Source organism: Panthera uncia (assembly GCF_023721935.1).
Source record: "Panthera uncia isolate 11264 chromosome D3 unlocalized genomic scaffold, Puncia_PCG_1.0 HiC_scaffold_8, whole genome shotgun sequence".
Classification (NCBI taxonomy): Eukaryota; Metazoa; Chordata; class Mammalia; order Carnivora; family Felidae; genus Panthera; species Panthera uncia.
The window spans coordinates 44,499,020-44,526,931 of NW_026057586.1; the positions used below are offsets into that span (position 1 = coordinate 44,499,020).

The window sequence follows — 27,912 nt, forward strand, 5'->3', positions numbered from 1 at the left end:
CTCGCCCTGTCATCTCTCTACAGAAGATTGCCTGATACTGACCTCTTTCCTGAGCTCACTTTCTTCATCCTCTAGAATGTCTTACTGGTATTTTAAACTTAACCGATGAAGAACTGAGCTGATGACCCCACCTCCACCATTACTCACCAAATTTACTGCTTTAAACTGGCTCGATGTCCTTATTTCCACCTTTGCATGAAGCACGTCTTCTCCCAAGGAGCTAAACTTAAGATCTTGGCCATCTCTGGAAACTGACTAGTGTACAGAATTGTTGAATCATTATCAGTGTAGACCTGAAACCAGCATAACGCTATGTGCTAGTTATACTTGAATAAAAAAATTGAAAACAAAAAAATACACACAAAACAAGAATAGAAAAAAGATCTTGGCCGTCTTTAATTCCTTTCTTTCCACTCTCCCACTGCCCCAGAGCCCCCATCTGAATTGTTAAGGCTGCTCCACTCACCCAGTAAGTCACCTTCTACTTCTATTCTTGTCTGTGTCTCCTCCTCCTCCAGCCAAAGCACTGTTAGATTAATCTTTAAACAGGTTTGACCAATTTCTGGCTCAAAAATCTTCTTGAGCTCCCTTAGCAAACAAATGTCAAAATTTCTCCCTAAGTATTTAGGGCCCTCCATGATACTGGTTTATCATACAGGTTTTGCCTTGCCTCTTATTACTCACTAATATACATATAGACTCCCCTGAAGTCAAGTGCAACTGTTGGCTACTCTCTGTACATGCCCCATGCACCTCCTAGTTCTGTGTTTTTGTTCATGCTCTTCCTTCTGTGTGAAATACCTTTCCCCCAATCTGCTTCTGCTACTAACCTACCCAGATCAAATACTATTGCCCTATGAGGCATTCCCAGTTTTCCCCACCAAACATTACCTCTTCTCTTTTTTTTTAAAGTTTATTTATTTATTTTGAGAGGGAGAGCACGAGCAGGGGAGGGGCAGAGAGAGAGAGGGAGAGAGAGAGAGAATCCCAAGCAGGCTCTGCACTGTCAGCGCAGAGCCCGATGCAGGGCTTAAACTCACAAAACACGAGATCATGACCTGAGCCGAAACCAAGAGTCAGATGCTTAACCGACTGAGCCACCCAGGAGCCCCACCTCTTCTCTTTTTATTTGTGCCACTTCTATGGGAATGTTCGATCTCCCTCATTCTTTCTAGGGCCAAAGAATTTAAGTAACTAGAAACAAACTTAGAAACCATCTGTACTTAAAACATTGTCATTATGCACCAAAGACAAAGCAAAGACCAGAGGAGTGAAGTTATGTGCTAAATACTGTACAGCTGGACCAGAAAGACAAAGCCAAGACCTGAAAAGTCTGAAAGCGAATCCTTCCCCATTTCTACAGTATCAAGATTTAAATACCTTCTAATCTGAGTGCTTATACACTTTACTAATAATCCCTTACAGCTCCGTGATTTCATGGTGTTGCCTTTTTGTTTGGTCATCTTGTTTCCCCTACTTTACTTCTGGGTCTCCAGCACACAAACATATTGTCCAGAGTAGATGCTCATTAAAATATTGCTATAGGATCAAATGAATGAATTTTGCTAGAGTCAAAGCATCTCCAGGCTTGGGGATAATCTGAAAATCCTTTGGCCTGAAGCCTGTGGCCGTTGAGGGCTCATCCATTCTTGACTTACCCAACATTTTTTGAGCTTAGTTCAAATTACATCTTTAACTCATAAAATTTGAAAATGTAATTGAGTACCCCAAATATATTTAGAGACAAGGAAAGGAAACCAACATTAATGCATTCATCTCTTAGGCTGGATTAAATTCACTTTGATACTAGATTGTCAACTCAGACTCAAATTATTTAACTGTTATGGAGCCCTCACTCTAGCCATGTCAGACACTTTCTAAAATGAACTAAGAAGTAAGTAATAGCAATCTAATGTTTCGGCTTATACCAGAAAAGGTATCTGGGTACTTTTCTGCCTCTCATACAGGTGTGCGTGTATACACGTATGTGTGCCCACATTGACACAGCTCACACATACACACGCAATCCACTTGCACCACAGTTATCTTTGAAAAATGGATTACTGCAGCTCCAGAGGGAAATTCTCTGATGGTGGTGCAGAATTAAGTCATTCATTATTATGACAATTAAATTGTTATCACCATTGTCATTGTTATTGAAAGCCCTGATTGGGTGCCACCTGCCTTTTTCTGAAGTAGAATTATAAACAATGAGTACCGATTTTTCAAGTGTCAAGAGATCAAGGTAGTAGCTGTAATATGACTACCTGACGATCCGTCTTTCCAGATAGTTCTCAGTGGGGGGTAAAAAAAAAAGCAGTTAATAGCACTCTTTGGGACAAAGTGGAGAGAAACATGTCTACACTATATATATTGGTACATGGTCTTAGTAGGCATTTGTCACAGAAGCAGACTGACTTCAACCAACAGATTACATCAAACTCATTTTCTAGACAAAGAAACTGAGGCTTGACAGGGAAGGAAGTATTGGCCCAGGGAGAGGGGATCATGAGCTCCTGTAATTCACTTAGCCCCTAGGTTCCTGCACCCCTCATCCTTTTTCCTCTCAGTGTTTCAGGGCATTGTTCCTTCAGTTTGCACTAAGTTGGTTGGAGGTAGGCACCATAGGTTTGATTGATACAGCAATTTGCATCTCAAGGCATCGCTCGATAAATACAGTGCAATGAAAGGCCACTCTCTCACAAACCAATTTCCCCCTCTGGGCTGACTTTAGAAGCTCATTGATGTCACTTCCTTCCTCAGTCAGCAAGTGAATTTTCTTTAATTCTCAAGACCAGCTGTCCATGCTGTCAACAGAAAGTTATTAAAATTCCTTTAAAGTGAATAAAAATAGCCTAAAAGCAAATGTAGTTGGAAACAGGAAAGAATCAGTATGCAAAGTCCACAAACCTCTGAGCAAAATAATGTTGATCCAACCAGAGATTTCAAACATTGTATATTCAAGATGCTAGAAAAAATAATTAAAAGATGCTAAACCACATACTTCTTAATCTTTTATTAGCAAAGGCTTAGGCAGTTACAATTTATCCCCTAAATTCCATTCCTCTTTTTCAGATATGATTTGAATAAACTTGGGAATGACTTAGGTTTTCCTTAAGTGGGATTCCCTCCTTTTTTCTTGCCTTGGCCGGAGAACATTTACATCTCCACCAGCCTAAGACTATCCGTAAGCAAGAGAAAAAAAATTATCATTAGCCGCAATCATAATCACCAGGGCCACAAAATAATTATATATTTTAATTCATTAGAGTTTTAATAGCTCAAGGGAGAAGATGATTTTTCTTACATTTAAATAACTGTAACTCACAGAAATATCTGGCTTCTGAGCCCCTGTGATCCTCAGCCGACTACATGACCTCAGTAACTAGAAGCCTGCCCTGTTATCATCTGAATCAGCCCTTACCTTACCCCTCAATCTCCCAGCATAGCACCTGCCTTGTTGTCTGAACTGGACACGGCCTGGCCACTTCTCCCACCAACAGTCCCCTGCCTCTTCCTCATTCGGACAGAGGACACAAATCCTGGACTCAGTCTGACCCTTTGCCAAGGAGACTTGTGCCCAGCCTGTCTTGTCATCCCACGACACAGCCCAGGTTTGTGTCTTGGGTTCCTACGTGTAGCTGTAGCTGGGGCTTTCACAGATGTATTACTCTTAAACTTCTGGAAGTCAGACGCTCCAAAATGGTCTCACTAGACCAGAATAAAAGTACGGCAAGACTGCATACCTTCAGGAGGCTCGAGGGGAGAATCCACTTCCTTCCCTTTGCCCAGTCTGGAGGCTGCCCACATTCCTGGCTCGTGGCCCGTTTCCTCACTGCACCACTCCAGCCCCTGCCTCCCCTTCCCTCTCCCTTTGATTCTCCGTCCTCTCTCTTAGAACGACCCTTGTGATTATATTGGGTGCATCCCAATAATCCCAGATAATCTTCCCATCTCAAGACCCTTAACTTAATCATATCTGCAAAGACCCTTTGCCATGGAAGGGACCATATTCACAGGTTTCAGAGATTAGGATGTGGACATTTGGGGGGGGGGCGTTATTCTGTTTACCATAATTGCCATGTCAGTTTTCATAACATACAGATATCTTCACTTTAATCACGGGGACAAGCCCAGAGGGCTCCTCTTATAACTTCTCTTTACATTCTGTTCCTTTTCCCACTGTATGTTTGGTAATACCATTATCCACCAGCTCCCCTAGCTGAAAACCTAGGGATGCTCTTGCTCCCTGCCCCCATACTTCCCACATCCATTCTCCAGAATCCACCTCAGAAAGGCCACCAGCTCCAGGCATCCCTCCATCTCTGTTCTCCCTCCCAGGCTGAGACCCTCGTCACTCCTGCCTGCACTCTGGGCATGCCTGTTGCTCTCTCTGCCACCTGTCTGCCCCTCACCGTCACCCCATCCTCCACACCACCACCAAAACCATCTTTCTCAAGCACAGCTTTGGTCCCATCACCCCCTGCTGAAAAGCGTCTGCTGGCATCCCACGGCCTGAACACCCCTTCTCAGCCTCACGTCGTGCCAACAACATCCCGTGGCTGTTTTCTTACCTTCCTCCCACACTCAATACTTCCCACCTGCTGTGCTATATGCTTTCACTCCATTAGCTACTCAGAACACCTCGAGAGTCATCCAGATACACCCTCTTCTTGCCTCTGAGACTGTTCTTCCTGTCACGGTCCTGGGAATGCCCTTCGAATGCCCTTCACTTATCCTTTGCCTGCAAAATTTATTTTAGTCCTCACAAATCTGGAAAGGGGTAGGTATTATGAACTCTTTGTTACAGATGGCCAAACAGGCAGGGCATCAGTTAATGGGCCCCAAATCAAACATCTAGTAAATGGGAGGGCTCTAATTAGATAGGAGGTTGTTGTCTCCCCATTTGCTGGAGTCCAGTGGGCTGCTATATTATTACACGAAGATGATCTGATTGTTTGAGCTCTCATTCTTCTCTCAAATTCCTTCAGATTTCCCTTCGTTCCTAAGGAAACAAAACTAAGATTTTGTAGTGCGGCTGCCATCCCCAGGATCCCCGCCAGCCTATTCTGCAGTCAGCAACAAGAGTTGAGTGGTCTTGGAAAAATGCAGATTTGACCCTGCGATTCCAATGTCCCTACCTGGCCCAAATTTCCTTAATGGCTGACTTCCCACTGCTCTTGTAATGATCATAAATCTCCTCAAGGCGTCTACATCACTAGCTGCCCAGCGTCATCTGACATCACACACCTCGGCCCTTATTTCTCTACTCTGGCTTCCTTTCCAGGCCTTGGACCCCCTAGACTCCCCCTTGTCACATGGCTTTGCACATGCTGTTCCTTCTGCATGGATGTTCTCCTCCCTCTTCTTGGCAATACTGATGATCTGATTCAAAAGGCCAAGCTTTTCTCACAAACCATGTTGCCTCTTCTCTAAACATTCGGCATATAATCCAACAAAGAATCTATTAACACATATCAGCAATATCTTATTGGGCAATGCCATTAAAAAATGAAGGAAATTGGTTCTTATTATCTAAGGACTCCAAGATTGGCCCCTGGCATTTTGTGACAGTGACATGATTAAATAGTCCACTCTTAACACCGTCATTCCATTTTGGATGCTCCTTATACTTATACTGTATCTCATGTACCACCTTGCCAGATACAGAGCACTTAGTAAACTTTTCAAATATACTTATTTTTGGTTGATTAATTGATGGGTAAATATCGATTATTCATTACATGTCTTTAAAAAAAAAAAGTCTGGCATGTTTTCTTAAACAACTAAACATGCAGCTACCATAAAATCCAGCAACTGCACTCCTGGGCATTTACCCCAGAGGAGTAAGGACTTGCACTAACCAAAAAACCTGTACACAAATGTTGATAGAAGTTTTATTCATAAGGGCTAGAAACTACCCAGATATCCTTCAATGCGTGAATGGTTAAACACACTTTGATGTTCCTCCACTGGTGAACGGATAAAGAAGATGTGGTACACACACACACACACACACACACACACACACACACACTGGAATCCTACTTGGCCATCAAAAAGAATGAAATCTTACCATGAGCAACAACATGGATAGAGCTAGAGTGTATTACGCTAAGTGAAACAAGTCAGGCAGAGAAAGACAGTTCTCATGATTTCACTCATAATGTGGAATTTAAGAAACACAACAGGTGAACATAGGGGTAGGGAAGGGAAAAAAAGATAAAAACAGAGAGGGAGGCAAACCATAAGAGACTCTTAAATACAGAGAGCAAACTGGGGGTTGTAGGAGGGGAGATGAGTAGGGGGATGGGCTAAGTGGGTGATGGGCATTAAGGAGGGCACTTGTTGGGATGAGCACAGCGTGTTATATGTAAGTGATGAATCACTGGGTTTTACTCCCGAAACCAAGATTACACTGTATGTTAACTAATTTGAATTTTAAAAAAAAATAAATTTTAAATAAATAAATGCATACATCCATAACATATGTTTGTACATCCATACTATGGAATACTACTCCTCAGTGAAAAGGAATGAATGTACAGGAATACACACAGCAACGTGGATCTCTGGAGAACCCTGCTGAGAGAGAAAAACCTATCTGAAAGGTTATAAGGCTGATATTTGCCATATTCTTGAAATGGCAAAACGATAGAAATGGAGAACAGATTAGTGAGTGCCTGGGGCTAAGAGGGAGGAGGTGGGAGGAAATAGGTGTGGCTATAAAAGGACACCTTGAAATATCTCTGTGGTGTCTGAAATGCTCTATCCTGGGGCGCCTGGGTGGCTCGGTTGGTTAAGCGTCCGACTTCGGCTCAGGTCATGATCTCACGGTCCGTGAATTCGAGCCCCGCGTCGGGCTCTGTGCAGACAGCTCAGAGCCTGGAGCCTGTTTCACATTCTGTGTCTCCCTCTCTCTCTGCCCCTCCCCTGTTCATGCTCTGTCTCTCTCTGTCTCAAAAATAAATAAGCGTTAAAAAAAAAAAAATGAAATGCTCTATCCTGACTGCCTCAATGCCAGCATCTTGGTTGTGATACTGTGCTATCTATCGCTCTTCCAGATGTCACCACTGGGGGAAACTGGGTAAAGGGACACAGGATCTGTCTGCCTTATTTCCTGCAAATGCAAGTGACTGAACAATTATCTTAATTAAAATTTTAAAAGAATCTGTTTAATAAAGTATGTATCCTACCAAGATGTTCACAAGCCCAGAATACCATAGTGCCATAAAATTTCTTCTCTTTATTTTTTTTTTTAAGTTTTCTTCACATTTATTCATTTTTGAGAGACGGAAAGAGACAGAGTGTGAGTGGGGGAGGGGCAGAGAGAGAGGGAGACACAGAAGCTGAAGCAGGCTCCAGGCTCTGAGCTGTCAGCACAGAGCCCCACGCGGGACTCGAACTCATGAATCGCGAGATCATGACCTAAGCCAAAGTCAGATGCTTAACTGACTGAGCCACCCAGGTGCCCCTCTTCTCTCTTTCTTGATGGTTGTTTGTTATTTATTATTACTAAGGATTTTTCTTCCCTTTTATTTAAGACATATACAACACTGATCACGTTCAGGCTGTTTTCAGCATGGAGGTTTATTATTTTGTTTATTTTAATTTTTTTAAGTTTATTTCTTTATTTTGAGAGAGAGAGCATGAGCTGGGGAGGGGCAGAGAGAGGGGGATAGAGGATCCAAAGCAGGCTCTGCACTGACAGCAGCAAGCGTAATGCAGGGCTTGAACCCACGAACCCTAAGATTATGACCTGAGCCAAAGTCAGACACTTACCTGACTGAGCCAGCCAAGCACCCTGGAGGTTTATTATTTTAACGTCTTTATTCTTTACACTCCCTGTTGCCTTTCATACATTACTCTGTGTTTTGTTTTCTTGTCCTGACCAAGATACTTTTATAAACTGTGGGTTTTCACTTTATTCTCTGCAGTACTGTAACAACAAAGTATAATAATGTCTTTATTATCTTCACAGGTGAGGGAAAAGTTTTTAAAAGTAGCACCTCTGCCACCTGCCACATTAGATGTCCTTGTCTAGTCTTCAAGGTTCCATGAGCTCAGTGTTAGTATTATACTTGAACAGGTTGTCATTGTTTGAAAACCTTGGACTGGCTGTTGTTCAAATTTTTATTCGGTCCTTTTCATCTCTTCACTTCTCTGCCAAAGTTTAATACATTCTTCTGGTATCACCCTTACCGGATTTCCACTCTGTTTTCTATTACCTTTACCTCATGTGGTTTATGTAGGATTTGGCTTTTTTTTTCTTTCTTTCCAATTATGGGAGTGATTGTAAAAGTCCATATTGTAATACAAATGTTTGCTCAGAGAGCCCATGACTGCTTTGGAATTTTGAGTGAGAATAGAGCAGGATCAGTACTGCATTTAATTCCTTTTCACACTTTAATGTGACATTTATTTTTGCTTTCTCTTTCAGTGACTAGAGAACAAATCCAGGGACATATCACCAACCAGGTATTTCCTCACTTCTCATAAATTATAATGGAGAATTATGTTTTGGATGTTAATAATCAAGCATTTGTAAATATGGGGGGAAAAGGCTTTGCTAATTATTGGATATGAGCAATACACACGCTCTTGGTTCTGAAAACAAACAGATTGGGCATACACGGATGACCATGTACTTTCTTTGTCCCCCATCTCATTCCTTCCCTCTGCACATCCACCAAAGGAAACAGTAGAGAAATGAGACTCTGCGAATTCTGATTCGTAAGCTTCCCTCTGAACATAACATGACCTCTGCATTGATAATATCATGGCTGCAAATAGATACTTTTATCTACTTTTCCCTTAGCTGAAGTGACTCTCCTGTGTGATTTTCCCAAGTTTTAATTTGCCCCGCTGAAAGTCACTCCCTCCCAAACAGTTAAGAACAGAACCCCTAGCAGTAGAAACATACAAGTTGCTTTCCATTATGGTCTTTGATTTCTAAGCTCAATGAGCCAATGTCTTCCTGGGTGCGTCCCTGTTTTCTTATCCAATCTTGTTACTTTTCATTTACTAGTAAATGAAATCACTCCTCTAACTGTTTTAGGGAGTTGAATAAAGCCACCCCTGAAACCAAGGGAGGCCTTCCCAAACCCTATCTTGCCCCACCCCGCCTCCTCTTTAAATAGGCCAAGAGGGCTGTCAATCTCTGAAGGCTTCCTGTTCCACCAGACTCCAGGAAAGCAGACAGCAGTTTGCTCAGGCTCCACTCACAAACCCAAATCTCCATGTCTTTTGTTTTGTTTGGTTTTCGTAGTTCTCCTCTGGCATAAATTATGACTCACCCTTGCCAAGGAGAAGAGTGGTAAGTCTACTTTTATACCAGTCAAGGGTACATTTTCCAAAGGCTTCTAGTGCCCTCCCAAATAAGTTCCAATTCTAGTCCCCATTGTCATTCCACCCAAATTAAGTTCTAGCTTTACCTAATCTGTGCCAGATGCCCAGTAGCTCATCAAGCTCTAAAAATAGTGAACTCATTTGGCTAATGTACTATTGTGCAAGTTCAACCGGCAACATTTAATGCTGAGCAGGTACCATTTTGCTTTTCATGTAATTGGAAATGTTGATTCACAGTAACAGCCATCTTAATACTTGAAAATGCTGTCATTGTGCAATGGCAAGACCAGTTAGCTATTTCAAATAGTTTATTTGCTTTTCGAGCTTCATTTCTTTATCATTGTATTTTCAATTATTTGTATGTGCTCAAGTGGTTTGGTAAGGCTGACAGCAGTTAACTGGTAAGGTTTATTGCTACCATTTTTATTTATTTAAGTCACACAGGGAATACTTTTTCTTATAAAGAGACCTGTTTATTTTATTAAGTTAACAAGTTAGAGCAATTGATCAAGAAATATATTAAGGCCCCCTTTTATGGGCAGATTTACATTTCCTACATTTTCCTTCATTTTACATGTGGCTAAACTGATAGAATATGTAGACACCAAAATAGAACACCAAATATTTACTTGTAATCTGAAACACTGATTAGTTGCCAGATGAAATCACAATGATTTCCAGGCCCAGTAAGAGTGAAATTCTTTGGACTGACCATAATAAGGAAGAGTCTTAAGTATATTCGTTATACAGTCATTCTTAAAACAGATAGTTGTATTGTTCAATCAGTGTCTGCCAGCTGGTATTTCTAATTTTACCATAGAATTTCTATTCTTTCTTCTCCCAAGTACAGAAGAGCTTTCCACTCTCAAGAACGCACTGGCAAAACAACTCAAAGAGACATCTCACACCTCTAATTTATCTAATTTTGGCAAAGAACCAAGAAATGAAGTCACACCCCTTCTTTAATCCCTCCGCTACTCCCAGAATCTGGCTTTTAAAAAACAAGTTTGAAAACTCATTTTGGACAATCAATACAGTGTTCTTCATCAGAAAAGAATGTGAAATGGAGCACTGTTGAGCATTAATCTTTGCCCCTAAATCCTTCCCACTAGGCACTATAGATTGTGTAATTAAATTGAAATTGAAAATCAAGTCCTTTTTTTTCCCCCCATTAAGCAAGCTCTGAGTTGCACACCAATGTGAGAAATCAGGGCTGGAGTGGATGGAGAGCTCCAGCCTACTGGCCAATCGCCAGCGTGCGTTTTTAGCCCACAGCTATTTTACCACACCTGAGCTCTGAGAACAAACAACTATTTGAGTTCTCTGGAGGGAACGCTGGATTCTTTCCTGTGTAATTCACTGGGGAAATTAGTATGCTTTTTTAAAGTAACTTGTTAACGCAGCTTGTTTACGAGAAGAGGACAAAAATGAGCAGTGATCCGTTTGGCAGCTCCTGTCCCAGAATGGGATGAAAGCATGACCCATTTTTTCAGCTGTCTTTTTGGCAGTTCAGTGCTGCAACAATTTCCTCTCTGAAAAATGCTCCTTCTAGAGATGAAAATCTCCTGTAGGTTTTCTGAATAATTTTTACTATGGGAGATTAAAGATAATGCTTTAAAATGCTACCTCAAATACCTTCAAAAGCCAGATCACAATATGGCCGGTACCAAATGGGAATACTGTACGTGAAACCTTTTAACTGAATTGGAAACGGCCTTCTTATATGGTGGGCAGTTGAAAACCGCAGTAAATTAATACCTTGTGTGTATGCCTTTTTGTATAGGAGATCATTGAAACCCATTGGGAATTAATACACAGCTAGGTGACAGAGAGGGGCTCCGTTTCTTGTGGAGAGGACGTGCATGTTGGAGAGAACACGCACACTCGGGTGCTGGCTGGGACAAAGGCTCACCTTCGCTGAATGCCTGGTTCAGAGAGAGCCACCACCCATAGGTGTGCCGTCAAAGCTGTGCGTTAGCTCCCAGGGCTGTTGTAACAAACTACCACACACTGGGTGCTTTCAAACAACGGAAATGTATTGTCTCACAGTTCTGGAGGCTAGGAGTCCAAAAGCCAGTGATCAGCAGGGCCACATTCCACAAGAAACCTACAGGAGAGGATCCCTCCTTGCCTCCTTCCGGCTGCTGGTGGCAGCCAGTGGTCCTTGGCGATGCTCGGCTAGTAGCTCCATCACTCTCTGCCCCTTTGCCATGTGGCTTCCTTCCTGCGTGTCTCTTCTTTTCTTCTAAGGACACCAGCCGTATGGGGTTGAGGCCCACCCTAATGACCTCATCTTAACTTGATAACATCTACAAATGCCCTCTTTTTAAATGAGGTCACACTGACAGGCACCAGGAGTCAGGACGTCCACGTACCTGTCTGGGGGGACACGGGTCAGCCACAAAAAGCTGGGGACCTCAGACTGATCCTCAACCCCATCTCTCCCTGTGACCACTGAGCACTTCCGATGTGGTCTCCCATCGCCCCTCCATCCAGCTCCTCCAGTGCCCAGCCCACAGCCCCTGCTTCGGCCAGACCCTCATGGAGGCGCTTGTTCGGCGAGGCTCTCCTGCTCCTGTCCACATTTTCCATTCGTCCTCCATTCTGCTCCTCTTTGCTTCCTAAAATCCCAACCATCCGCATCCCTCCTCTGCTGCAAAACAAAAATCAAACAGAAAGACTTTCCCCACATTTAGTGGTGATTACAATCCCTGCCTGTGCATCATACTCACCCTTGGAACTTTGTTAGCACAAACCCTGAGGCTGCACTCCTACGCCAGCCCAAGAAGCACTGGATCCCTGGTTGGGTTCAGACACAGCAGAACCCTTAGACCAGACCAAGAGGGGTCATGTGCTTTAGAAGACCCCAAACATCGCAAACACAGAAATACAGAGACTTTTCTTTCCTTCTCAGCATCATATTTTAAAGTTTGACAATCAATGGAGCACACACAAAATATGGGAGCACGACAGGGGAGTACGACAGAGCGGCTGAATCGGGCCGGGTCGTCAGATGCCGTGGGGTTGGGCTGGGGGATAAAAAGCACCCTGTGCCCTTTGAAACCAGAGAAGGAGGGGCTGCAGTAGCCTCAAAGTAGCCACCCCACATCCTCTCGGGGCGGGGGGGGGGGAGGATGTGGAGGCAGACAGTGCTCCTGAGGTAAGTGTCCTTCTGCCCTTCCCTCTGCTTAGGACACAGGTGGAGTCAGGGGTACGGTTTCGGGTGGTACTTAGAACTGCCTGGCAATCCCAAGGTCCGAGAAGTGGGGCGTGAGGTACGCGACCCATTCCCGCCATCCCTTCCACACCCCACCAAGGAATCTGAAGATTCTGAGTCATCTGCCTCCTTCATGGCAACGGGTCCAGTCTCCCGCCTGAGTAGCACTTCTGCCCTGCCTTCCTCCTGAAGGTCCACGAGCCACTCAGGCCTCTGGTGGCAGGTTGGCTCTCAGGGAGAAGAGAGGGCTCCTGTTACCGCCAGGCCCAGAACAGTCCCTCTGGAGAGGCTGCAGACCCTGGGTGGAAACAAGGGCCACGTATCGAGTCCTGCTTACCTTGAAACTTCTAAATATTTAGACGCACAGTATGTGGGCCTCCATGCCTACACTTGCTCTGGGCAACACAAATGTTGGGAATGATTCTGCTCAGATATCTGCGGCTTTACAACTCAGTATGTGATTCTCATAAAAAGCCAAGATTGAACCCTGTGGTCTACGGGATAAAACCCCAACCTTTGAGTATGAAATACAAGACCCTGTGACCCCACAGTCCTTTGGACATCACGCTCCCCACCTCCCTAGATTTATTTCCCATTCTGCTCCTTTATGCAAAAATGTTGTGTGCTATATAAAACTGTTCTACCAGCATACTAACCCCTCTTCCTGCACATGCAAAATTTACTCATATTCCAAGACATAACTCAAATGCCTTCCACCAAGCTTTCCTTCATCACGTAGTGAAGAATAATCTCTCCCTCGTCTATGGTCCCATATTATTTTCCAGCTCCTTTGCTACAGATCCTTGCGTTTTCTACTCTATTTATCCCTATCATGTTTGGTTCATTTCAGTATCCACTGCTAGACCTTGCACATCATAGGCACCCAACCAAATGTTGGTCAGTTTAAACCTTCCAAGTCAGTAAATTGTTACCCTGGTAGTCAGAGGGACTGCTAAATGTGGGCGGTCCACTCCCCATACATTGGACTGCTCTAAACTGTTGTGTCATTGATTTTTACAAGGCAGGACCCAAGTGTTGTCCTTTGACCTCCCCAGCAAGGAATCTCAGCCAAAAACAGAAGGGACAAGCTAAGAATGCACATGGTCTCTACGAATAATGGTCACACTGTCAGAGGAATGACAGAATTGAAGGGCAGGGAGACCTACACCTCTATTTTATCTTTATGTCCACATTCCATAACAGCCTGTAGAATGTTAAATGATTTGCTTGGGTCAAGACATGAGCACCTGACTTTTTTCTCGAATGGAAGAATGGCAGTGCCATTCACTGTCACCTTTTCAGTGTAGCATGAACTTTATAACTTCTAAATTTAAAGTGGGATTACATTACCTCGCACTATTCTTATCAAAATGGCCATGCACTCAAGGAGACAACTTTGACCTAAAGAGAGTTTCTCACCGCAAGTTCAGCACTAATGGAACTAGTGAAGATCCCATGCCCCTAATTCCCTTTTAGGAGTACCTTCCAGAACCGGAAGTTGTGCTTTATAAAAGCTATCCAATTTATGAGTCTTTCTAAAGAATGCTTGAAAGCAGGACTGAAATGCTCCAAAAGTGGTAGCATGAATAGTGGCTAAAAAGAAGGATTTCTAAAAGATGGTTTTTATCAAAGGTCAGATGGCTTCCTATCTAGAAAATACTCAGGTATAAATGTCACAAAGCTGGGGCTCGCCTCTTTAATTGGAAACCAAGAAAATCAAAATATTGTGTAAGGGTTTCTGAGGAAATAGACAAGACAATGGTCTGTGGAAATCTACCGTAAAGACAAAGGGAGAATGAGAAAATGGCCCTCGGGTACTTTAAAAGCCTGAACACTAAGAAGAAAATAATGATTGAGATCAAGAAAATGGCTTATTAGCAACACTGCACGATTTATTAGCAATCAAATATGCAGATAGTTCTCCGTTCACTCAAAATGCCTCTGAATAATTGTGACCAATAATTGTGCTACTCACTTAGTGTTCCGTGTCTCTTATTTGTCACAGCAAACCTATGAGGATACATATTTTAATCTCCTTATTATACAGGTGGAAACTCAAGCTTGAAAGATTTAGTAATTTTTCAGGTTCTGCTATGCTTAGCACTAAATTAATAATAATAATAATGGTTAGCATCGTTCTTAGGTGCTTAACGAGCTTTCTGTGTGTAGGCACTGGGCTAAATTTTACATAAAATTATCTCATTTAAACCTCATAGCAGTAATCTTGTGTGATAGTTACAAACCCAGGGATTCATGGTCCATTAAGGGAAGTAGCTTGCCCGAGATTGCCCGACACCAGGATGGAAGTAATACGACTCTACCCTGTAAGCACCAGCCACGAGTCTATACAGGCACACAGCTGGTGAGTGGCAGAGCTGGAATCAGAATCCAGGTAGAGGGGCACCTGGGTGGCTCAGTCGGTTAATCGTCCGACTCTTGGTTTTGGCTCAGGTCATGATCTCATGGTTTGTGACATCGACCCCCACATCGGGCTCTGCCTGCTTGGGATTTTCTCTATCTCCCTCTCTCCCTCTGCCCCTCCCCCGCTCTCTCTCTCTCTCTCTCTCTCTCTCTCTCTCTCTTTCTCTCTCTCAAAATAAATAGGGACACCTGGGTGGCTTAGTCAGTTAAGTGTCTGACTTCGGCTCAGGTCAAGATCTTACAGTCTGTGAGTTTGAGCCCCATGTTAGGCTCTGTGTTGATAGCTCAGAGCCTGGAGACTGCTTCGGATTCTGTGTCTCCCTCTCTCTCTGCCGCTCTCCTACTCATGCTCTCTCTCTCTCTCTCTCTCAAAAATAAATTAAAATTTTAAAAAATTAAAAATAAATAAATAAACATTAAACAAAAAATTCAGGTATATATCATTCCAAAATCCTTCCTCTTTGCTGTTGCTCTATACCGATGCCTGTCCTGGAAGGTTTTCTATTAACTAAATGATCCCACTCATGACCACCCTAATCAGCACCCCAATTTTGACACTAATGCTGAAGCAACTGGTTATAAGACCCTAGAATACAGATATTTATGATGTAATTTGTTTTCCCAAAGCATTTCAACAATCAAGATAGGCATATACTCACTCTGGGGTTCCTGTTAAGCACTAAATTACTTTTTTAATTACATAAGTGAAAAATCAAGAGAATCTAGTCTAAGAGAAAAACTATCTTTCACCTGAAAAGAGATTATAAACTGAAAAAAGAAAAGTATACACGGGATAGTCTGCTGCCCCTGGCAATATTCCTCAGCAGAGCCCAAGCAAATACCATGGACATAAAACAAGAAAGGAAGTAGAAACCTTTATTCTCACCAACTATAAAATGTTCTTTTATTCCTTTATTTTCCAGAAAAGTACCTTACTTCTAAACACTTGTTTATAAGTTCTTTATTCTTAGTAACAACTGCATCATTGTATATGTGCTCGTGGGAGAAAATGTGTGATATTGAAGCTCTGTGCTGAAAATGTAGCATCTCTTGCACAAAAATAGCTAATTTACCATCTAGTGGTTTTATTTTTATTTTATTTTTGTGTTTTAAGAGAGAGAGCACATAAGCAGGGGTGAGGGACAGAGAGAGAGAGACAGAGAGAGAGAGAGAGAGAGAGGGAGAGAATCTCAAGCAGGCTCCACGCTTAGCACAGAGCCCAACATAGGGCTTGATCTCACAACACTGGGATCATGACCTGAGCTGAAATATCGGGATGGACCTTTATCCGAGTGAGCCACCCAGGTGCCCCTTAAATTTTTTTAAAGCTCTATGCCCAACATGGGACTCAAACTCAGGACCCCAAGATCAAGAGTCACATCTTCTAACAACTGAGCCACCCAGGCGCCCCTTTACCGTATAGTCTAAATGAGTCCCACTACCTAAGATGCCAGTGAAATATATTCCACGGATGATTTTCTAGTCAATCTGTTCCCCTTCCTTTTCTTCCCCTCTTTGGAGTTTTTCTAATCCTAACCCTCCCTGCTTACAATCAACCAAGCAGATTGTTATGAGCAAATTGGTTAGCATCATTATAGCAACAGGTGTCAGTGGCCAAGTTCTAGTGGCCGGGAGCACAGTTAGCAGAGTTCCCCAACTCAAACACCTCCTCCGGGTGGAATGTCTGTTTTGCACTTCTAGAGTTAAAGCTTTGATCAAAATGGGCCACAGAGCCAATTTGTTGTCGTATTTTAATGTATACTTGAAAACACGGGGGGGTTTTTTGGTCTACCTTTAAACTATTTTATCCGTATTATTCCTTCTCCTCATGATAAGGAACTAAGGAATCAAGTGAAAACTTGAGACCTTGTGGTAGACAGCCGTAGACCTTAAGTAGTCAGCATTTTGAGTAAAAAGTTGCTGGTTGACGTTAAAAGTTGTGTTTTAAGTAGTGATCAGGGATCAGAAATATGTTTATAAATTTAAACATGTTTATAAAATTTAAATATGTCTATCTTTATCAGTTTGAATTTCACTATTTCCAATATTTGGCCATAATACATATTTCTAAAAGCCCAAAAAAGAAACAAATAACAAGAAACGGTCATTAATACTAGGCCAATTCTGCAGCATCTATGTTACATATATGGTTTAGATCCCTCAGGGCAGATCACCTGGGTATCCATCAAGAGATTTCTGGAGTGCCTGGGTGGCTCAGTCAGTTAAGCATCTGGCTCTTGATTTCAGCTTAGGTCATGATCTCATGGTTCGTGAGTTCGAGCCCCGTGTCGGGCTCTGCACTAACCGTGCAGAGCATGCTTGGGATCCTCTCTCTGCCCCTCCCCTGCTTGCTTTGTCTTTCTCTCTCTCAAAATAAATAAATAAATTTAAAAAGAGAGAGAGAGAGGTTTCACTTTTATTTTGTATAAAATTTTGTGTGTAACTGTATTTTGCTGAGGAAATACTCCTTGGTCCTTGTCAGAATCTCAGGAGTGAAAGAAAGTGTCTTGGAGAGTTTTTCTACCTCTCAGTAGAGAGAGAAAGTTATACCACTTATTTCCTTTATTATGCATAAATTGAAGCCAATTTTGTTTCAACTTTATTTGTAAAGTAGCACTTACCAGAGAACCAATTTCTGGGAAAGAAAAGATATAACAGACAAGTAGTGAAAATTCAGAGTACTGGTAAGGATCGTAGTGAAAGCTACCTTGTCTTTATTATCCTCAATGTGGAAAAAGTTATTATCCACAGAATTGTTATGTTTCATTCCATGGTCAGTCATCAAACAAGGAAGGAATAAACAAGATTCTTCACTGTTTCATCACGAGTATGCGCCTTGCTCAAAATGTATTAAAGGAGAGTATTTTCATGATGCTATTACTGAATAATTAAATTAGGCCAATGTTCTGTGGATGTGGAATAATGTAATTTACTATGTTGAATGATTAGCCAATCAGATTTCTCTCATTTTCTAAGGCAATGGATTGACTAAAATGTGACCATAAACAAAATAGATTTTATTAGGCATAATCTACTTTGTAAACAAATGAAATTAATTCTTTGCCTGACCTAAAGCTTTGAAAATGAAAGACCAAAATTGAACACATGCTTCCAATTTTGGTTCTGTTACTAAGATGACACTTAATATAAAAGTTACAATTTAACTTCCCCTCAAGTATTCCATACTTGATACTAAATGACTCTTAGAAATATGTTCATCAACAGATGGGAGCCACTTATGGCCTCATAAACTCCAAAGCAAGTGAAATTATCTCCGCCAAATAGAAAGATTACAAGAAAGCCTCATCTGGTTATCTCAGAGATGATTAATGCATTGCATGTTGGTTCAATGGTACAATGAATATTGACACATAATCACCCTTCCTATGAGAGAAATACGGAAGAGACGAATGCCAGTGGTCTATGTTTTTAATCAATCACTAAGCAATTTCAGCACGTGCCCTGTGTTTGGAGCTGAGCTCAGTGTGACAGAGGATGTGGAGGTAAGTGCCAGCACAGACCCTGTTCTAAAGGGATTGTCTCTCTTGAAAGAGAAGACTAGCATCCCTCAAGTGCTATGTGTGGATAACAGAGTGTATTATTACTTACTTGCATATTAACTGAACCAGTATAGATACTGTTGGGGTTCGGAGAAGCCGATGATCGATGAAAAGTGGTCAGGGAAGGATCATGGAGGACTTGAAACCAAAGTTATTTAGATTTGATTCAGCAGGAAATAGAATGTGCTGGCAATGAAGCTTTTGGAATTGAGAAATGACCTCAAGAAGATTAGTGTGGAATTTTCTTAAAACCATATCCTGTATTTTCCTTTTTGCTCTGTCTCCAGTGGTACCAGCCACCAATCTGTCTCCAGGCTATTCTGCTTTCACTCCTACCAGGCCCCCAGTCCATGCTCCACTTAGTCGGGAGAGTTTTATAAAACGTCAGTTCACATCATGTTATCACCCTGTCCGAGACCTCCGGTGGCTAATATTACACCTCTGATGAGACCCAAAGTCCTTCCTGTGATTTCCACGATCTGATTTTCCTACAAGATATGGTCCCACGCTCCCCTTTGATTTTATCTTAAGTCACTGTGTCCTTCTTGCGACAACCACACAGGTTCCCCCTGCATCCTTCCACCTGGCCAGGTGCATCCCCAGGCGAGGACTTTGCACTCGCTGCCCCTGCCTGAGATGTTTGTCTTAATGACCTCTGCTCCAGCAGCTTCTCCACAAATAGATCTTCTCTAGACGTCTATTTAATGTAGTTTCTCCGTTCTTCCCACAACTCACTCTATGTCACATGGCTCTGCTTCAGCAATTGTTTTCTGGTTTATTTATTTGTTTATTGTTCATATCTACCTTCACCCAAAGAACATAAGTACCATGAGAGCAAGACCCTTGTCAGAGTTGTTTGCCCCAACACGTTTAAGAGTTCGCATATTAGATGCTCAATAAATACTTCAAATGAATGCCTTGCTTAATTAATTCTACTAGCAGGCAATGGCAGTAGTCTAGGCATGAAAAAAATGTGTATAAGTGTTCTATTGATAGTGAGAATAAACACTTTAGATGGAAAAAAATGAATAGAATTTGGTACCTGAGTACAGGAAGTGAAATAACAAATTAAGACAAGATCCCCAAGGTTACTGCAGAAGGGTGAGACTCTCGGCAGAAATAAAAAAGTGGTGGTTAAAAGCCACATTTCATGAGTATACACCACCTATAAAGCATGATGTATTTATTCCATTTGATTTCCACAACTCTATTAGGTAGGCCTCAGATGGGAGGTTGAGTCGGCTACCACCGAGTTGCTCAGTTAGATGTCCTATTCCAGTGAGTGACATTGATTTGGCAGAAAAGTATTGGTCTGATAGCCATTGACAATTGCAAGTAAAGCAGTGTGTGTGTATTCATCCAAAACCCACTCTCACTAGTCAGCCTCTCCCTATGGCCTTGGTCCACGTTTCCTTTCACTAAAGCAGACTGAATTCCTGGCAGGGGTCAAGACAGGCAAACTGACCTTCTGTGCCAATTAGTATAAATATATCTCTCCTCGCACAGGAGGGAGCATGCTCTGAACTGGGGAATCTCAATGGATGGAGCCTGAGTCACAGATGAGGCTAGAGAGTCTTCCCATTGATCTGGGAACTGGTCTAGAAGTACAAGTCTTGTCTCTGGTGTTCACAGATGAATGATGCTCGGAACTATCCACTTTCAGTTATCATACTGGCTACAGGCTAGTAACTAGTGGCCTTCAGTTATGGGAGACCTTCAGAAAATTCCCCGTGTGGAGCCTGAGACTTCCCCTGTTGGGTACATTTTCCCCCTGTTTGGAGAGTAGGTGGAATGAATAAGCTGTGATATTATTTCTGAGCAAGGTACACCAAGATGTGTTTGTTCCTTTCAAGGAGAAGATTACAGAATTGTATTCAGGAAAGGGAGGTGATGATGCCATGAAGGTCCTTCAGAGAATTATGCTTGCTTGCTTTATGATATCAGTGTCTCTATAAATAGGTTAGACAGAAAATCCTGTTCATCAGTGTCTGGATGAGATTTGTGGTTGGATATCAATAGCAGCCCTGTTCCCCCCCTTGGCATCGCTGTTCCTAGGGCTCAAGTAGCTTTGGGCTAGTAGGGAATGGGTGGAGGAAGAAGCATTTCCCCAGGTATATGCCGCTTCCCGGGACTTGGACTCTGCCTAAAAACAGCAACAGAAAGCGTTGGACGGCCCCCAGCACCACCACCCCCCTTGGCCAGTGTCACAGTTGCACTTACCCAGGCTGGGCTGCAGATGGCAGGCGCCTCTCTGTGATCCTCCCATGTCCTGTAGGAGCTCAATCTGTACCAGCTCTGGGGAATGAGGTTGTATTGATACTGAAGACTCCCAGCCTCAGGCCAAGGGATCAGGATCAGTGCCGCTCCTACCGGCCTCATGAAGAAAGGGTGACCAAAAGAAAAACCCATGGCCATGACCATTGATGCCTCTTAGTATCCAATTCAGTGACATCTTGAATCAAGTACAGTCATCTTCAGGAGAAACAACTCATTTTGGAAACCCCAAAAGGCTTCAAAATTTAGATTGAAATAATATTCTTAAGATAAAACTGATAAAATTTATCTTAGTGCACGAAGAGATAAGACCTACACATATTCATTTTGATCAACACTTTGTTTTGACAGAGATCCGCTCATTCTGACCCCCTCATATGGTAACTCACTCTACTGCCCCTCGCCTCTCTGTTCTCCTGCTTTGCTATGAGTTTATGTCTTACATTCTTCCTTTGCATTCCTCCTCAGACTGAAATCCCAAAAAGAAATCCGTGTCGGCATGGCCTCAAGATCACCATGGCATGATCTGGTGCCCATGGCAACTCTCTGTTCCTAGTACAGGGCCCAGGTAACCCATGGTAGCACCAACGTGTGAGGTGCCTGCTCTAGACTGAGAGGGTTGGGCCAGGCTTTGGGGAGGCAGTCTTGAGGAAAGCTGAGTTGTCAAATATGCAGGCAAGTAAGCCAGAGGGGCCTGTGTGTCACCTGAAGGTGCTGACCCAGGCAAATCTGATCTGGGGCTGGCAGATGCTTAACCAAATAAGACAAATGGAATGTGTTCCTGCCAGTGTCACTGTTGCTCGCACAGTGTGGCCGTTCCCAGAACTCAAGTAGCTTTGGACTGGTAGGCAATGGGTGGGGAAGAAACGGGCCCTTGCGTGTACACGGCTTCCTGGGACTGAGTTCTCACCATGCTGACACCCTCTACTCCACCATTACCTTGACTCAGTCATTCTCTTGGACTCTGCTTCTCTTTAAGGCTGATGTTATTTTTTTTTCTCTTTGCCAATAACGAGCCAAACCTCTCCATGTTTTCCAGTCTAGAGCCAGAGGGAAGATGGATAAATAGATTTAGCTAGTCACTGTCCACACCTGAGCAGAGGCTGTTGCTCCACACTTTTTCACTGGTGGCCAGCTAGCCTATGGATAAGCTGTCCTTAAAAAGCAGGTGCTCACTCCTAATTGGTGCCTATCCCCACCACTTCTTAGAGGAATAGGGCCTGTTGCTGTGGTCATTTCACTCTGAAGTTGGGAAGGCCGGCATTCTGGATGAGCTGTCCGATGTCAAGGGAAAATCAAGAAAGACACAGAGACAGGATGCATTAACATTTTGGAGGAACCAGCTATGTGGTCAGGAACTGTACTAGGTACTTTAAAACTGCATTTATCTCATTCTCAAAAAGACTCCTTTCCTCTTGCCATCAGAGTGTCAGAATCAGAGGGCTGAGATTTTAGGATACATCTTGGGTAAATGGGTCAAAGAGAACTTTTGTTCAAAGTCGGTTCTAGGTCACGGGGCTGCCTGCCCCGGGCAAGAGAACTCTTACAGAGTTCTCTTACAGAACTCTGCGTAGCCTAGTTCGGCTCCATAGGACTAGGTTCCATCTGGTCATAAGGTGCTCCTTTTCTCAGCCTTATTTTATGCGTATATACACAAACTCATTGTGAACACTTCCAAAGGGCAAGTGACACTTCCAAAGAACAAGGCGTTGGGATCCTGGACCCCAGCCCATGCCATCACTTCTATTTCAACATGTCCAAGAACAAATATTAGGATTCTCACTTTAAAAATGGGAAAACAGAGAACCAGAATGTTAATTGACTTCCTGTCACAACACTGGCTGTGCCTTTGTATATTCTCTCGTCTCTTAATATCTCCTTGCATTTTGGCCAGACTTCCAGAGACTGCCAACACCTGTGACTCTGCCTGAAGTTGTCTACCCTGGCCTCCCATAGAGCAGGCAAGAGTTGCCAGACCTCTTCCCTTTAGGAGCCATCAACCAAGGCTGATGGGATTTGATGGGATAACTCTGGAGCTTTGAAAGTTCCCCCAGTGGAACAGAAATCCAGTTCCTACTGTGCTAACTTGCTTAAAAATTCACCCTATGCTCTCTGCCTTCTCTTCCCTACCTTACTTCCCTACTGTCCTACAAGTATTTGTTAGAACGAACTCTAAATTAGCAACTTACACTCACATCCTTGACTCAAGGTCTGCTTCTAGGGAAACACAAATAAAGACACTGCCCTAAAAGGTGGGGAACCTGGTGCATCTGGCTCAAAATTCTTTATATACTTTATACTTTATGCTTTCGTGATCTATCCAACTACCGTGTTCCTGGCTTCACAAAAGCTTTCTTCTCTCTTGCACTTCCCTCGCCATCCCATGGAAGCACCCCACCCCTCTCCTCCACTGATCACCCATGTCTCTGACCCTCCCTGGTCCACCCCAAGTCAGTTTCCAATTCTAGTGTCGCCTCATGGACTCATTTCCTTTGCTTTCTAACCCATACCTGTAACACCACCACCTGCTCCCATGGAAGGAATGAAAGAGGGAAGGAAGGAAGGGAAGAAAAGAGAGAGAAAAAGAAAAGACAACACAAAAGCATTCCAACCCAGGGCAGCGGGCTCCTTCTCCCCATCATACTCCCCAAAACCAGAGCAAGAACTGTCTAGCAACTGCATTCTCTAGAAGAAGGTATTGGAGTCAAGGTTGCCTCCCCCCATGTCTCCTCCAGAACTCTCTCATACATACACATCTTTGTTGTTATCTTCAACTCAAGGGGATGAGAAGCTGGTTGACAATTATTAATTTTTAGAAAACTAAACATTAACATATTGGAGATATTAAGGAGCCATATTTCAAATCTATTAGATATCGAAAATTCCAGTGAAATATCAAAATCCTTGCAATGAAACATCCAATTATTCTACCTCTTTTATTGCAAATTGACTTTATTTGTGACTCTCATCCACACTTGACATGTGCAGGCGCACCTAGAAGAAAAATTGTGAGGACCAAACATTCTGAATGCACATTATCATGTTGCAGCTCCTCATTAAAGTTTTGAGTTTCTTTAAAAAGCAAAATGTTTTGCCATTTCTTCCTGGGATGGACATAAAGAACTGGAATGTGTTCCTGACTTCTCCAAACTCACTCCACAGAGTGACTTTGGGCAAGTTATTGCACAAGTATTTTTATTTATCCATAAATTTAAAAACAATAGCCTCATTCTCTCAAGATAACTTAGAAGACAGATAAAATGATAAATCTATAAAAGCACAATTGTCTCCTTGTAGAGAAGCCTTATCTACTTACATACATTGAGGTTATGTCTGTTTTCAGCTTCGGATGGTCTTGCCAAACGAGTGAGCAGCCCTGTTCTTGGGAGAAACTTCCCCGCTGATGACATTTCACTACATCCTCAGTGCTCATATCTTAATTTTTCTTAGCTTTAACAGTAAAGAGAGAGAGAGAGAGAGGAATTAAATCCAAAATTGAAAGAACTGGCAAGTGCAATTATAATTTTAGTCCTTGCATGCAAGGTGACTATAGAAATTAGCTTGTTGGCTCAGCTGAAATAGTCTCACTGCTGAAACTATTGTTTTGTGTTCAAGCAGCTTAAATGATTTGAAGGTTGCAGCTTAGAGAGAGCTAGAATTCGCTAGTTTCTCTCTTTACCCTCTAGCTCCAAGTGTTCATTATTTCTTCCTGTGACTGTAGTTGTGATTTCTTTTCCTCTGTTTTCTTTCGCTGGCTTTGCCACCACTTCCATTGATCTTTTTTCCTTCCCATTTCTGTCTCTCAATTGTCCTCTGCCCTCTTTCTTCCACTCAGCTTTATCCCCATTGAACATTTATCATAGACTCTTAACTTTGTTGTGTTTTAAGTGAGAGAGAAGAGGAGAAAAGGATGTCAAAAGCAGAGGAAAACCAGTGATATTCACCTAGAAAATACTTGTCACATAGAGATGCTCATAAATAAACATTTAAGGAATAAATCCATAAAATATCTATCATTTATAGAGAACATACTTTGTGTTAAGCACTCTACACATATTTCTTATAATTCTACACTGCAAGGGAATGCTGTTTTTCTCTCCATTTTAGAGACAAGGAAACTGAAGCTTAGAAGAACTAAAATAGGTTAGGCAAGGTTGCTGTGATAGAAAATGAGAGAAAAGGGGCACGAAACCAGGTCCTCATGATTCAGAAATTCTGGTTCTCAACTGCCGTGCTCTCTTGTGACAGACATATGCTTGGTGCTTTACTTACATCAATTCATTTAATGGGAATTAAACAAGGAGTAAATTACTTGATATATTGTGCAGCTGAAAAAAGCCACAAATGAGTAAGACTGAGGTCGGAAGCACAGCATTAGCAATAGCTTTGTCAAGTTGGGCCTGTTACGTCATCTCCCTGAGCTTCGATTGAGATGAAGCATCTGTAGAATAAACATATCCATGTCTTGTCTTTGGGTTGATGCAGCAGTTAAATGAGCTTGCTCCATTCCCCCTGGCTTTTATACTGGGCAAAGAAAATGAAGAAGAATATTCTGGAGAGAGAAAATAAGTCACAGAGACAGGAAACAAATGATTTTGCACAGTCCACACTTTCTCCAAGAAACCCTCCCTGCCCTCCAAGCTGGATTGAATGCCCCTTTTTAATGCTCTCCTGGCATTACCTTCTTCCTGTCTTGCCACCTGCCATAAGTGTGGTAATTCTTGATTGTCTTTTCTGTATCTCCCTCCCCTCCCTTCCCCTCCCCTGCCCCTGCCCCTGCCCCTGCCCCTGCCCCTGCCCCTGAGGCCGCCCCATACTAGCAAGGACCAGCTGAGACTTAGCTGGCTATTCCTCCAAAATGCAGCCCAGAGCCTGGCACACAGTTAGTGCTCAGGAGACATTTGATCAGTGAATAACTGAAGCTGAAGAGTAGGAGATGAGGATAAGAAGGAGACAGGGCGGATGGTGCTGGATACTAGGATTGCATGATCACACCGTTCCCAACTGTCCCGGTGTCCTAGTAGAAACGCAGTCAGTCTTCACCCCTCATATAACTGAGCCATTAGTTTCCGAAGCCCTTGGCCTACGACTTGAGAGAAACAGCTCTGGGACAGAGGGGCCGGGCAGAGACACGCTGGTTTACATCCTCAGAAAGCACCAGCTTTCAGGCATCCCACCCACTGCTTTCCTTGCCCTTATTAACCACTAGAAATAACTAGATCTTCACGATGGTATGAAGACATCTAACTGCATTCATATCTAGATCGAAAATAAATCACAAAAGATGCATTCTTAAAAGTAATACTGTGCAATTAAACTAGAAAACTATCAAAACGAATGACAGGAAGGGACACATCTAATTACCAATATTATCATCATCAACTTTATCTGTTAATTGCCCATCAAGGTCCCCCCACAATGGACACAGGCACCGTGGATACTTTTTGAGCCCAGAAAAAAAAAACTGGGCTCATGAGTTGTCCTTCTTCCCAAGCTGTGTGCCTTAAACAACTTGCTTAATGTTTTTGAAGCTCCGTACCTTCATCTGGGAAATGGAAGTGGAAGATTATCCTAGCAGTAGGTGATAGTGTGTTACGGGTCTGACACATAGCATAGCAGGCACTCAAAACTGGCAGATGTGTGATCACCATGACAGCTCTAACTAACGCCTTCTAAGGCCCATAAACTCGGGTGGCACCTCTACCAGCCAACAACTTCCAAATCTGTATACTCCGCGTCGGAGTCCTGCTACTGAGACCCCTATCTCTCAAGGGCACCTCGAACTCAAAGGGTCTGAAATTGAAAGTAGTGAATACTTAAACCACCCCATAGCCTTCCATGATATCTGCTACTCCTATTTCCCCGGTCTGGGAAATGGGGGGGCAGAATTCCTTATGCTTTTTTTGCCCCCACTCGTCCACTCTTCCAGTCTGATTAATTTCCTGAATTTGCCCCAGATAATTCCCTTTTCCTGCATTCTTACCTCATTGTCTTGGCTCCTCTCCTAAGGGACAGTCACAGTTGTCTTCTCGATGACCCCCTTCCCCCCAGCTCCACCTGCCCACTGCTGCTAGAATGTTCGTTCCAAACCCCTGCCTTGTCGAAAATCCCTGCCATCTACAAGGTAAAGTCTAGACTCTTTATATGTCATGTACATGTCATCTAGACTATATGGGCACAAGGATTCACCCCACCTGCCTCTCCCTCTAATCTCCATCTGTCCCCCAAGTGTCTTCTCCGTGTCAGCCTGTACTGTCTTTCCTATCCGTGACTTGTTGACCTGTCAACTCCCCAGTATCCTCCTAGATTCATCTCAGACATCACTTCTCTTTGAAATTTGCCCCAAAATATTTCCTCAGAAAACCTAAGTATTCTTGTCTCTGTTCCCTGATACCTTATGTATCCTTTCACTATGGCAATTATCACATTTTTTCATAAACTGCTTATTTTTGTAATGTTTATTTATTTGGGGGGGTTCAGAGACAGAGGGAGAGAGAGAGAATCCCAAGTAGGCTTTGTACTGTCAGCTCAGAGGCCAGCATGGGGCTCGATCTCACAAACCACGAGATCATCACCTGAGCCAAAATCAAGAGTCAGACCCTTAACTGACTAAGCCCTACCCAGGCGTCCCCATAATGTGCTTATTTTTATCAATACATTTAAATTTCGACTTCCTCAAGAGGCCATACAATTTATCTATTTTGCCTTTGTTTGTACAATGCCAAACACAGCATAGAGCGGTAGCTCAATACATGCATTATGAACGAATGATCAAAGTCCTTGAGTTACATGATAGCACAATAGCAGATGAAGTCGTACCGAACGAAGTACACTTGTCAATTGCATAAAGCCAGTGTGTGTCAATTGCCCGAGTACAGGGAACTACAGGAATGATCATTGTTCTTCAATTAAATTCAAAACATATGTTTATTCGAGAGACTATTCTAGATACTAGTGGAAGTTCCATAGACTTACAACACTGCACACTGACCTTTAATAAGTTTAAAATGTATGGGAGAGGGGCGCCTGGGTGGCTTGGTCGGTTAAGCGTCCGACTTCGGCTCAGGTCACGATCTCGCGGTCCGTGAGTTC

At 42.9% G+C, this 27,912-nt stretch overlaps 1 protein-coding gene across 1 annotated transcript in view; it reads left to right on the top strand.

Moving 5' to 3' along the window:
- CHST9 (carbohydrate sulfotransferase 9) overlaps positions 1-27,912 on the top strand; it is a 201,146-nt gene that overhangs the window by 163,235 nt on the left and 9,999 nt on the right. Inside the window, exon 4 of the mRNA XM_049620314.1 lies at positions 8,441-8,478. Coding sequence (XP_049476271.1) covers positions 8,441-8,478 — 38 coding nt within the window. The remainder of the gene's footprint in view (positions 1-8,440; positions 8,479-27,912) is intronic.